This window comes from Pithys albifrons, chromosome 3 (genome assembly GCF_047495875.1).
Source record: "Pithys albifrons albifrons isolate INPA30051 chromosome 3, PitAlb_v1, whole genome shotgun sequence".
Lineage (NCBI taxonomy): Eukaryota > Metazoa > Chordata > Aves > Passeriformes > Thamnophilidae > Pithys > Pithys albifrons.
The window spans coordinates 9,791,228-9,804,252 of record NC_092460.1 but is presented as its reverse complement, the minus strand read 5'-3'; the positions used below and the strand labels follow the sequence as shown (position 1 = coordinate 9,804,252).

The 13,025-nt window shown below is 46.1% G+C and overlaps 2 protein-coding genes across 3 annotated transcripts in view; one reads left to right on the top strand and one right to left on the bottom strand.

Annotated features, from left to right (window-relative positions):
* Nucleotides 1-588, bottom strand: part of ARIH2 (ariadne RBR E3 ubiquitin protein ligase 2) — a 31,055-nt gene extending 30,467 nt beyond the window's left edge. The window contains exon 1 of one of the 2 annotated variants that reach the window (XM_071550365.1): nucleotides 428-588. The gene's annotated coding sequence lies outside the window, so the exon portion shown is untranslated. Of the gene's footprint in view, nucleotides 1-2; nucleotides 292-427 lie in introns of those variants that run through there. The other variant, XM_071550363.1, reaches the window with a different exon arrangement.
* Nucleotides 85-11,635, top strand: SLC25A20 (solute carrier family 25 member 20). Its single transcript, XM_071550367.1, has 9 exons — nucleotides 85-543; nucleotides 1,119-1,211; nucleotides 3,032-3,159; nucleotides 5,271-5,361; nucleotides 6,309-6,426; nucleotides 7,718-7,790; nucleotides 8,368-8,477; nucleotides 9,809-9,933; nucleotides 10,444-11,635. The coding sequence occupies exons 1-9, from the start codon at nucleotides 439-441 to the stop codon at nucleotides 10,504-10,506; spliced, it is 906 nt and encodes a 301-aa protein (XP_071406468.1). The 5' UTR covers nucleotides 85-438; the 3' UTR covers nucleotides 10,507-11,635.
* The last annotated feature ends 1,390 nt before the right edge of the window (nucleotides 11,636-13,025 follow it).

The following is a 13,025-nucleotide window of genomic DNA, read 5'->3' as shown; positions in this document are numbered from 1 at the left end:
ACCGGCGGGCGGCGGGAGCGGCCCCGGGCTCCTCCTGCGCGCCGGAACCGCCGGCCCGGTGCGTCACCTCCGCCGGGCGGGGCGAGGCCGGGCCGGGCCACCGCGCGGGGCCGGGAGGGGGGAGCGGCCGAACCACTGCGGAGGGCGGGGGGAACAGGCCCCGCGCCCCGGGAGCGGCCGCGGCCCCGGCCCGGGCTCGGCGGTGACAGCACCCGGTGGCCGCGCCCGCGGGCAGCGCCGGGGACGACCCTTCGCACGGCCGCGGTCCCGCCCGCCTCCCGGCGTGCCCCGCACTGGGGTAAAGGTCGCGGCGCCGAGGGGCGGCACTGGCTCGGCGGGGACGCAGCGCCCCGGCCCCGCTCCCGCTCCCGGCCCCCGCCCCGGCCCTCACCCGAGCCCTCGCTCTCACCCGGGCCCTCGCCCTCACCCGCCGCCGCCATGGCGGAGCAGCCGCAGCCCATCAGCCCCCTGAAGAACTTCTTCGCCGGCGGCTTCGGGGGCGTCTGCCTGGTGTTCGTGGGGCACCCGCTGGACACCATCAAGGTGAGGCGGCGCGGACGGCGCTCGGTGCCACACGGGGCGGCCGCGGGCGGACTACAGCTCCCGGCAGGCACCGCGCAGGGCTGGGGCGGGTGCGGCGCCTGCGGCGGGACTACAACTCCCGGCAGGCACCGCGGGGGGCGGGGCTGGCGCGGCAGGGCGCCCCCTGGCGGCGCGTCGCACCGGGGTCCCCTCGGCCCCGGTTTGTCGGGAAACATCGGGAAAAGCGCGTCGTGTTCCCGGGACTGGGAGCGGGGATGTCCCGCCAGCCCCGTGATGTGGAGGGGCCCAGCGCCCCTGGGCCAGGGGCAGGCCGGGAGTGACCCTGCAGGGGCACAACTCGGGGGCCAGGAGAGGTGGGTTTGTCACCCTGACATCATCCCAGCAATTTATTAGTTAAATACATTAACTATTCATTACATTAAAATTCAATCTCTTCCCTTCTGCGAAGGGCTAAAATGGTGTCAGTTTCTCTATTGGTATTTTCAGAACTTACTCTGTAATAGCCAGAGGTGTTCTCTGAACCAAATTTTGGTTATTAATATTTAATAAAACGATGTTTTCCTCCCCTCTCACAGGTCCGGCTGCAAACCCAGCCCAAGCCCCAGCCTGGGCAGCCCCCGCTCTATTCTGGGACCTTCGACTGCCTCAGAAAGACTCTTGTTGGAGAGGTACTGTGACACCTGCCAAAAATACCACAGGAATGGAATTGTGTGGGAATGTTGCCCCCCAGAGACCACACAATTCCTGGGTTGTCAGTTGGACTGAGTCTAGTTAAAATTTTTTAAGCAGATTACAAAACTCAGGGAGTATTTAGCATCCACGTGCTCCAGGTACATGTCTCTTTGTGTTGCTCAGTAAGGTTTTGGTTCAAAACAGCACAATATAGACTGGAGTCAATGTTGACAGTTTTTTGACCTTATCGAGTTTGATGGAATCTTGCAGTCTTTGTTATTTGGAGTCATCTGTGGAAATCCTAAAGTAGGTAATGACTTTAGTTGATGCAAGCAGTGCTTCTACTTCTATAATGTATTATGCCATCTATGAGAAAGCAGAGGATCATTAATTAATAGATTTTTTTTCCTTTTTGTTTGAGAGCAGAGGATCAAGTAGAGTAGCTTTCTCAATACTGAAAGTGGTTTTTACTCCTGAATCATTCATATCATGGGATTGAACTAGTCTGTTCTGTTTTTAGAAAGGCACACAGCCTTGATTTAAAGTTTTGAAGTGACACAGAGCCTAGTTTTCTGTTTTGCAAGTTTTCCTAGAAGCTATTTACCATTTGGAAACAATGGATATGCCCAAAGTCTAATTTCTAACTGCTGGATCTTGTTAGGTAACTCTCTGTTAAATCAAAGATCTGCCTCATATCTGAAATCTACTTTCATTGTGGTATTAACAGGTTGTTATATAACCAAAGCAAATCTTGCTTCCCTGGTCTCTCCCACAAAGGACGGGAATGCTGTGCCAGCCCTGAATCCCTGGCAGTGTTTAACACCCCTGCTGCAGCACAGACGTCAGAGCTGAGCCATAATAATAGCCTTGTGATGGGAAGTTCAAAAGCAGTGCTGCTTCTCTACTCCTACTCAATACTCATCCATTTCTGTGAGGAAAACTATTAAACCTCTCTGGCATTGCCATTTCCTTCCCACTGCCCCTGGGGAGGCCGAGCAGCAGTGACTGGTCTCTGTCAGCCAGGTGCAATTATTGCAGAGCCAGTTGTGCACATACTGGGGTGCACTGGCTTATTGAGGCAGTGAGAAGAAAGGGATGCAAAGACCAGCAAATATTTGATTTGTGCATCTTGCCTTTATTAGGAAGGCAAATCTACTTTTTATTAGAGAAAGTTCAGTTCAAAGGCAAGAGAAATGAAATAAATGCAGCAGCTGGATCTGCATTAGAATTTTTTCATGTGTGTAGTCTATGGAGGAAAACATCAGAAATACAGTGTGTGGTGAAAGTTTTGGCTTAGGGTAGGGAAGAAAAGAGTATTTACTCTTGAACTCCTTCCAAACTGAATTCACATGAGGTGTGAAGGAGTTCAGGTTCCCCTCCCTGACTCTTCCTTTAGTTAAAGAGTTCTCAGATTCAGTGTCAGGATTTTACATACTGCATTTAACAACTTACCAATAAAACACATGTATTTTTGTAGGTAGCTGAGAGACAGTGTGTTTTCTCTTGCCATAATCTATTAGGGCTTTTATTCAGGTGGCTTTTAACTTCACTTGAGATGCACACACAGGGTACACAGATATAGCCACAGAAGGGTGTCAGCGGTGCCAGTGTTTCCCAGGAAGGATAACTTCTCTCTGCAGTAGGCCCTGAACCTGAGCTAAATATGTATAACTGCAAATGAACAATTAACACCATTATCCCTCTGACCCATTTGACTGGTCCTATCCTGGATTGTCACCTTTTGCTTCTCAACAAGTTGAACTGTGTGCAAAGTTTATGGAAAACCAAGTAATTCTTGTGATAATGTTTCTTGCAGGGAATCCGAGGCTTATATAGAGGAATGGCAGCTCCTATTGTTGGAGTGACACCCATGTTTGCTGTGTGCTTCTTTGGTTTTGGCTTGGGAAAAAGACTCCAACAGAGAAAACCTGATGATGTTTTGACGTGAGTTCCTGAGTTAATCAACTCTTGGGAAAGGCATCCTGAGGCTGTTGCTGTATTGTCGTATGTCGAGTTGTGTAAATTTGTCTCTCCTCCTAGGTTATAAATATAGTTCTAAAAAATAAACCCCTCATGTTTTAATGGTTCTGGAAGCGTGGGACTGGTAGCACAGGCTAAAAACAGACACTGTGTGGGCAGGTGCGATGCAATTCCCTTTCTACGCAAGAAGGAGCCATTAAGGAACAATTCTGTTTTAGATGAGTACAGTGAGAGTTATATAATTATTGCCTGCCAACAATCTTGCTATTAACAGAAACTATGGGAGAAATAAGTTCATGGTCAAGCAGTCTTGGCAACATTCACAGCCCCGATTCTCTTTTCCCTGTTAGTTGTGACTCTTGCTGTGTCCCTGCATTAGGATGTAAGAATAGCCATAGAAATGTTTTGTTATTATTTCTGGAAAGAGGTGTTTATGAGCAGCCCTCCTCTCAGGCATGTGTAACCTTCTGGAAAAGCAATGGGAAGCTGAGAAAACTTTGTGTGGCTTTCTACAAGACAACTTGGGTGTGACCAAAGCCCCCCACCCATAAAATACACCCATAATGTCTTTGCTGAGCTGTGATTTACAGCTCTACAGGAACTGGGCTGTAGCTTAGCAACATTTTATTCCATTATTTGTGTGCTAGGTAGGACTCTGTCAGAAGGCAGGAGTCCATTGTGTGGAGCCAGGTGTGGTGGGGTGTGCAGGGCTGGTTTGGTTTCTGTTGAAGCCCTGCCTGCACTGGGGTTGCCCAGGTGGTGTGAGCACACCTGGCTTGAGCTGCTGCCCACATGGATGAAGCTCCCTCTGCTCTGGGTGGCTGGAGGAAAGCAGTGCTGAGGTTCTGGGGCACTGCTCACTTACCCTCTGTTTTACCACAGTGGTGTCCTCATGCAGGCAGGGCTGAAGGGTAAGGCCAGGGGAGCAGTAAGGAGTGGACAATACAAGGAAACAAATGGGCCAACAGCCTGATCACCTCAGTGCCTTGTGTTTTATACACAGGATACCAAAGGGAAGTTTTAAGGAGCAAGCTGGAGAAGGGCAGCATAGGTTTTTTTGAGTCTCTTTATGTAGAATTCCTCTGAAGCAGAGCAGCAGGAGAGAAAGAGCAAATAGAGGGTAGAACTGTCATTGTGCCCAGCTGTGCTGCACTGTGGGTGGAGATTTGACACAGTGAAAAAACAGTTGACCTGGGACATGAGACCCAAAAATAAAGGACAGACTCTTAACAATGTGGTTATAGGTCTGGAGGTAGGTCTGTTGTGGTTCCCCCATGCTGATTTTAAAGAGAAGTTTTCTGGGGCTGAATAATCCCAAGGTGAGACAGAAAACTCAGGCTTAGTTGGAGTGGGAGGTGGATGTGGGGAGGTGAGGGAGGTCTGAATGGTCTGGAATTTAGGAGTCTTTACTCTTAAATAAGTAAGAATTGGAATAGAATGCCATCTCTTGGGCAAGTGGAGAGAAGCAGGAGTTGTGGAATTCAGTTAAAGTGAGATGTTAGGTCATCTTACGAGGGAAGGTGGCAGGATGTAAAAATAATTTTGTGATGGAGAAACTCAGCCTGTTTACCATGGAGACTTTGCCACATGAATGCAGGTGCAGAATGTGTGGGATAACAGCAGATTGGTAGGACAGACTCGACAATGGCAGAAGCTGAAGGAGTGAGAGGTTACAGAAAGGAGGCTCCTGGCTGCACAAGGAGGAATATGTATGGAATCTGGAGTTGCTGGGAAGAGTACGGGAAACTGGAGGAGGAAGAGACTGTTGGGAATAAAAATGAATGGGGAATGCTGTAGCAAAAAGTGCAAGTAGAAGGAATATAAGCAAATACAGTGGAAGAGCTGAGTTGTGGTTGCTGTGGGAACCAGAGCTTTGATTCCTAGAGATCTTAAATGTTTAGCTCTAATTATGCATTGATGAGGCACTTCTGCACTGATCAAAAGCAGTGGATGTGTTTCAAGTTTCACTGCCAGGTTCATGTGGAACAGCATAATCTGGTGATGCAGATGTTTTTCTGCCCTTTGTCTCCTGTGTACTGTGTTGTGTTAGGGTCTTTTCTGTTTCCTCGGGGCAGATATCCTCAGCTGTTTGCTGCTGGCATGTTGTCAGGAGTGTTCACAACAGTAATCATGGCTCCAGGAGAGAGAATCAAGTGCCTTTTACAGGTAAGGTATTGGATGGTGGTGATGGGAATTTAATTTTAGGGGTCTTGTCTTTCCATACCAGGAATTTCTTTGGTTAGTGCATTTACTCTGTTCTGGTTTTTGGCAGGACTGAGACAACTGTCATTTAATGCATCTGTGTTACAAAGAAGCATTAAACAAACTCACTGTGACAGTCTAAGTACACATTCATTGCTCTATTCATTTTACAGAGCACAAACCTTATGCCATGGGGCATTATATGAGTCATTGGCAGATGCCTCAATCCATTGCAAAGTATGGAAAAGTCCAGTTTTTCTGAATGAAACTCTTCCTAAAAATTGTGCAAACCTTCTAAATCATAAGACTTTCTGGTGTAAAGATTTTCTGTTACTTTGACAGTTCCAAATGCATAGCTAAGGAATGCATTTCAAGACAGTGTTCTGGCTGTTAGTTCTGCACCTCCTCCGAGATTTTTAAACTATTGTTGGAAAATGTAAACCTGAACAAATGAAATGCCAACTTTAGCAGATGTGGGAAGCTTTGGTTATTTCAGACTATACTGAACTCTGTTAATATGGGATGGGTGGTCACATGCTAGTTCTGACAGACAGGATATTACCGTGGAAGCTTTTATGCACATACAAATTGTTTGAATTTCCCTGAACTATTTGAAGACTACTTTTTGTCAGTGTGGAATTACCTAACTGACTCGAGTTGTTTCAGATTTACACTGTGGAAAAATGAGGGAGAATCAATTCTCTGCATGGAACAGTGAACACACCCTGAGCTTGAATGTGAAGGAGCTGCTTAAGGGAGTGGGGCAGAGGTTTCACAGAGGTGTCTGTGGAATGAGTATGTGCTCCTTCCTCGCTGGAAACATGCATGTGGCTTTCTAGCTCTTAGCTGAATGATTGTGCATCAGCCAGAAACCTTCAGTAGTCACAGGAACTGTCACTTCAATCCTTCAGATCCAGGCAGCGACAGGTGAAACCAAATACAGCGGCTCTCTGGACTGTGCCAAGCAGCTGTACCGCGAGGCCGGGATTCGTGGGGTGTACAAGGGGACGGTGCTCACCCTCATGAGAGGTAACAGACAGAGGTGTCCAGATCCCTTCGGCGGGGGGCTACTGTAGGATAAGAAACCTGACACAGTATGGTAGATCTCACAGAATCACAGACTATTCTGAGTTGGAAGGGACCCATAAGGATCATTGAGTCCAACTCTTAAGTCAATGGCCCACATAGGGGATTGAACACATGACCTTGGCATTATTACAACCAAGTTTTAACCAACTGAGCTAATCTCTCACTGTCCCTTTGGCCAATTGGAGGGGCTATGTCACTCCTTTTTTCTTTTTTTTTTGTGCAGTCTGCAGAGCTACTCCAATGCCTCAAAGGGCCTGAGAAATAAACATGAGATTCTCAGTGAGTGAGGAAGAGATTAGATGACAAGGATCAGAGGGATATAGGAGGTAATTAAGATCTGAGAAGGCAAGATGAATGAGAGACTTCAGGAGAGAAGCAGAGAGAACAAAGAGAAGAGAAAAATACAGAAGTGGGCTTTTTTTATTTTCTTTTTTTTTTCTCCTTGAGAGAAGGATTGTGCCTGTCAGTGACTGTTGCTATGTAATGCTGGCTGCTTTAAAAGATATGATGGCAGCAGTTATGCTTTCTGCCCAATTGAGTCTGGGTTATTTTGAACTGGGATGTCATGACCCCTCTCTCAAATACAACAACAACAAAGTAATTGTGCCAGACCCTGAATCCTTTACGTATTTCATTAATTCCTCCTTTGAAAAGCTGAAATTTTTGTACTTTGTTATTGTAGTTTAGGAATTTGTTCTATCCTCTGCTTCTCACAGAAGTGTAGCAGCCTGCAGTGTAGCTCCGGGGGTGTCCCTAACCAGAAGCTGGTTCTCCAGTTTAGGCATGAGCTAAGAATGGCCTGCAGGAGTGTCTTAAAAATACCCAAACCAAGCCCCATCAGCTGCAAAAAAAAATAAAAATCCTAAAATAGAATCATTAGAACTAATAGTGTGCAAAACTCTTGAACACTCTGATATGCTGTTCAGTAATTAGGACATTTTAGAGCTGCCTCATCATTAGTCTAACAACCAGCAGACAGGTTACAGCCTGATTTGAAAGGCTGCTGACATACAAGATGTTTTCCCAGTTCTTGCCTTTAGCACCTGCTCTTCCTGGGAAAGTTCAGACTCCTCTCTCTAGGGCAGCAGAAGATTTTATTTTGTTTGTAGAAGAGGTTCAGAAAAGGAATTTGGATGTACTTAGTGGTGTTGCTGGGCTGGCATGGGGCTGCTGTGCCTCCGGGCTTCGTTTGGTTTCCCACTCCTCACAGCCTTTGTTGTTTACCCACCAGACGTCCCAGCCAGTGGAATGTACTTCATGACGTATGAGTGGCTGAAGAACATTCTGACCCCTGAGGGAAAGAGGTCAGTGAAATCTCACAGTCATCACTTTATGGACTTCCCAGACTCTGCTGATTAATCTCCCCAGTTACAAAGGCATTTAGAGCAGTATCATCAAAACAAATTTAAAAAAAAAAAGTTGCTCGTCTTGTGAGTGGAGCTGTTTTGGTCTGGGGTTAACTGACAATTAAAATAATACTCCAAGTTTCTCTCAGATTATAGTTTGGATCTTGTTAGCTAAGTGAGGAATACTTAAAGTAGGTCTCTTCACTTTCAACCTTGTGTGTGCACTAATTGCTGGAGGGTTTTATTGAATTTTGGGGGAGGGTTTGGTTGATTGGTTTTAGTTTGGTTTTTTTTCACCAGAGTATCTGTGATGGTGCTGAATGAAGAGATTTGAACCTTAAGAGTGGAGTTAGTCCATCTTGGAAATGTTGTTCAGATACTGCACTCTGTCTGCAGCATCGTGCCTGCCTTCTGGCTGCCAGCCAGGCTGCCTTTTTGATTGTCACCTTAGTCAAAACACATGAGTTTGACTTTTTTTCCCTCACCATTTTTATTTTTTTTTTTACTTTTCCCTCCCACCTCGATCCTGCCACAGTGTGAGTGACCTCAGTGTGCCAAGGATCCTCTTTGCTGGGGGCCTGGCTGGCATCTTCAACTGGGCAGTTGCCATTCCACCAGACGTGCTGAAATCCCGTTTCCAGACTGGTGAGTTCCATGCCAGCATGTCACAGTGTGGTGCTCCAGGGAATCGGCTGGGCAGTGATGGAAGATTCCATCTGGGAAATAGTGTGTCTTGAGCGCTGCTTGAGACAAGTGCATGAAAAACCCAAATGTATTCCCAGGTTTTTAGTTGGTTTCCTCAGAAATTTTTGGCAAATCAGGCTGCACGTCTCTGTTTCTACCTCCCTGATAATACAGGGATCCTGGTTTGAGATACCTGGTGTGAAACCTTAGCACAGAACTCATAATGGAGCCGCTTGTCGTGGCTGTTTTTTACAAATGTAATTCTCTGTGAGGTTTTGTTATTTCACTTCAGACATAGCTGTATAAACTGCAGCCTGTGCTATTTGCAGTTTATAGTAACAGGATGTGGCTTGTTGGGAGCATTGTTTTTGGACTGGCAGTTCTGTTCTTTAATGACTGTGTCCTAATTATAGTGAGGATGGCCCCAGGCCTTGCACTTGAGCAAAGTTTGACAGATTTTCCTTGATTTCTCTGAGAGTCTTGTCAATGAATAGTTTTGTTAAGGCTCCCCATAGTCTCTGTGGACTCAACTCTCTCCTGGACTGTGACCATTTCTACTTAGTCACAAATGACAGTAATCTAGTGCAGGGAAATTGATTTCTTTTTCTCTGAGCAATGGCTGCTGTGCTGGTCTGGTCCTGCACCAAGAGGTGACAGCTAAACACATCTCAGTGTTGATCCTTGTTCTGCTGAGCCAGTCCCCAGTGCTGCTCTGTGGATGATGAGGGTTCATGGTGGTTCTGTTTAACTGCATTGGTTTGTGGACTCTGTTCAGGGCCCTGGCAGAGGCAGAACATCCCAGAGCCATGTCAGGAGGAAGAAGACATTGTTCTTTGAGCAGAGTAATTTTTAAAAAACACCTCAGCAAATCCGTGTAACATCAGCATTAAAAACAGCCTGTGCTTGTCACTTGAAGTCTGTTGCTGTCCTTGGCTGGGACATGTAATAGGATCATTTTCTGTTTCTTATAAACCAGCTTCATCAGTTTTTATATCTGACATTCCTATCACCTGACTGCAGCTCTTGGAAGAGCTGTGATCAGCAGTGCAAGTAACAGCTCAGACTTCCAACCCCGGCAAAAGTTATGCTCCTTTCTTTCCTCCCCCAATGACCTGATGATGTAAATTCTTTGGTAATGGTAAGCACCTTTCTTCTATTCACTGAGCCTTGACTGAGCTGTCTCTTTGTTTCTTTGCTATAACACTGTGAGCCTGTTGGAAATCCTGGGCTGTTGCGTAGGGCTCATCCTTCAGCCACACAGCTTGGCTAATGAATTGTGTGTCCCTTTCAAGCTCCTGCAGGAAAATACCCAAATGGCTTCAGAGATGTGCTGAGGGAACTTATCAGAGAGGAAGGAGTTGCATCCCTGTACAAGGGCTTCACAGCTGTGATGATCAGGGCATTTCCTGCCAACGCGGTAAGTGTGTTGTGATTCCTGTTGGGTTTTGGGGACTGGGCTGCTCACAGGGAATGTTTGCAATCTGTAAAGGACATGACTGGCTGTTTACTCCTGTATTGTTTCAGTGAGGTTCTTTTCACTGCAGGTATTTTTGGCCGTTGGTGTCCAGGTTCTAAAAATGTACTTTAGTCTAGGAGGAACAACAAGTAAACCTTTCTCCAAAGCTTTACATGGAAGTCCTTTGTTGACTTTCTCTGATGGTTTTTCTCTACTGATTTTACATCCTCCTGTAGAAGATGGAATAAGTTTGGACTGGCTTCCCCTTCTGTAAATGATGAACCTAACAGAGTCAAGGTTCTGCCTTTGTGTGGAGGGATATAGTAGAACTCTTGCCTCTGGTCCAAGACCTTTTTTTTTGTTCAATTCCTCCTTCTGTATCAGCCATGTCAGGTGTTCATAGTGCTGCATTTCTAAAACCTTGTTTGGAATAGATTTTTAGAACCCTTACTTGTTGTATTCTCTTTCCAGGCATGTTTCCTTGGTTTTGAAGTTGCTATGAAGTTTCTTAATTGGATTGCACCCAATCTATGAAGACTAGAAAGTCTGGAATTGAGAGAGAAGGAAGAGAGTACAAATCTTCCTCAAAAGAATAAATGAATGATCACTTAACGTTTCAGGAATGATTGTTTGCCTAATACCGTTTTGCCTTCCTCATATTCTTTAGGTGGTGCTATGTGCCGTTCAGAAATGCAGGCTGTAGCTCTGAAACAGAGTTGGGGAGGAGTTAGAGGTGATAGACCATCTTCTGAGCCAATGTGCCACAGCAGTAACACTGATAACAAACAGCTGTCACTGTCACACACACTACCTTAAGTACTTCCTCATGGAAGAAGAGGACACATCTTAAAATGTAATTCTTTATTTACTGAAGAAAAATGTAGCTATTAGTGCTGAAAAACTTACTTGAAATAATTGTTTGGCAGCATGTACTTACTCTCAGGGCAGAAGTGAGCAGCTGCACATACTGGTGTCTGCAAGCAATGTCAGACTGTTCTCATCTCCTGTAGTTTTTCAGTTGTGGCTGTGGCTGTTTCTCTGTTGACAGTGGTTTTAATCTTCTGTGCATGTACAGCAACAAACAGAACTCAGCAGGGAAGGCCAGAGCTACATTTCAGTGGGTTGAGGGGTGTTGCAGGTACCATACCTGGTCTTGCACACTGATCTTTTCTATGGAACTAGGACACAAAATGCATCTTGTTTAACATTTGTACTGAGCTTTACTGAGGCAGCCAGGAGGGAAACGTGTTTGATTAACCTGAACTTTTCTTTGATATCCCTTTCTGTCTCACTGAGAATAGGTCAAATGTGATTTCAAAAGTACAGCACAGTTCAGAGCAACCTGTGATATGTTTAATCAATCAGGTACTGTGTTCTGGGATTCAATCCTTCACATTGACCTGAGAAAATTTTAACAGAGCTGAAAATTCCAACAGCTGAACTTCTCTGACATGAAGGGAACACATGAAGGGGATGTTGGCTCTGCAGTCTTGTCTAACTTTATTCTTGCTCCTGTTCCTTGGTTTTCTCTTAATATTATTAAACATAATCATGTTTTCATTTGAGAAATTACTAATACTAAGAAGCAAAAAACTTCTAATTTCTTTTGGTTGTGATGCAGTGTTATTGGAACTCAATAAAGCCAGCTGCTGCTTGTGTAGAATGTGTGCTTTGGTTCATTTACTTTTTGCATGGTCATGCATGCTTAGTTGTGCAAAAGTTTTCCAATTCTTAATCCTGAGATGTGACTGGGAAAGAAGTTGTGCTGTGCTGTCTTTGGTTGTTAACCCCTGGCCTTTTAGCTTTCGGATGAGCCCTGAAATGTTCCGCACTTGGCATGTTTGTCATAGGGGTCCCATTAGGTGCTGTGCTGTGGGTGCAAGTTTTTAATTATAAAGCAACACATTAAATAACACATCTTGGAACAAATAACACACACTTTGTGGAAAGTACTTGGCATAGTCTGTCAGCCTGTACCATAAGGACACAGTTTTCACCTTGGCTTCCACAGGCAGGGTCAGCCCTGAAAACTTCCCTCCCAGTTCTGCTGGGAAACCTTGAATGTCACTTTTGTTCCCAATTCTTGGGAAGGACCAGATAGGAACCTGCCTTCCCCAGAGCCACCTGTTGTGTTTTACAGGGCGGAGGGCAGGGGTGTGAAATCAATGGGGTGGCCCCAGGTGTGAGAAAATCTTAGTCACTTGGAGCTTTCTCCACATTCCTGCTGCTGCCACAGCCACCACGGCCCTTCCCATTCCTCACTGCTGAGGAGTTCAGGAGCAGCTGCAGCTCCTCCTCAGAGTCATCACAGCTATGGATGAATGGAATACTTAAAGCATGAACACAGATTTAATACCGGTTCAGAAAAGTGGTGATTAAAGGACATGAACCCCTTAAATGGTTTTAATCACAGTTTTGGGTTTACTGAATCTAAATCCAGGCTAGTTTCAAGTGGATCAGGTCTGCATTAATGGCTCTGTGCTACTCACCAGCAAATGCTACCCTGTACTGCTTTGGTGGCTGCTTTGGCCCCTTTCTGATTTCTGTGCTGGGGCTGTGTTGCCCAGAAGCAACTTCCAGCCTTAAGAATTTGTATAAAGCTGTATTTTTTATCCTTCCGTTTTACTTACATGTGTCAAAAATACTGACACTTCTTGAGAGGACAGATGTGCATCTTCTGTCTTGCAATTCCAGACACTGATGCTTGAAGCTGTCCCTTCTGGCTGCCCTATCAAAGGCATCCTGCTGAGCTGCTATCTTCCCTGGAGGCTGGGAAGAGTGAAGCAGAATCCCAGTTGTCAGCACTGCTCCAGGCTGGTTCCTGACGCAGGTGCCTGTGGGGGCTGCCAGTGGGATGAGCGGTCAGCAGGGCCAAAGGCAGGTCACAGGTTGGGAAGGCAGCCCAGCAGCTCCTGCTGGCAGGCCACTGGTTCACTTGGGCCAGTTGCAACTTTCCAAGTTGGGCTGCAAAGGTTTTACATCTCTTTCAGTACAGACAGGCAGCTGGAAGGCAGGAGCCTCTCCTCCCCATCTGGCCTGCCTGGATTCCTCAG

What these genes read in the sequence shown, in the direction of transcription:
- SLC25A20 (XM_071550367.1), top strand. Translation starts at nt 439, where the DNA reads ATGGCGGAGCAGCCGCAGCCCATCAGCCCCCTGAAGAACTTCTTCGCC. An exon ending in CTGACCCCTGAGGGAAAGAG is followed by an intron (nt 7,791 to 8,367) that starts GTCAGTGAAATC and finishes ATCCTGCCACAG; the next exon opens with TGTGAGTGACCTCAGTGTGC. An exon ending in GGGCATTTCCTGCCAACGCG is followed by an intron (nt 9,934 to 10,443) that starts GTAAGTGTGTTG and finishes TTCTCTTTCCAG; the next exon opens with GCATGTTTCCTTGGTTTTGA.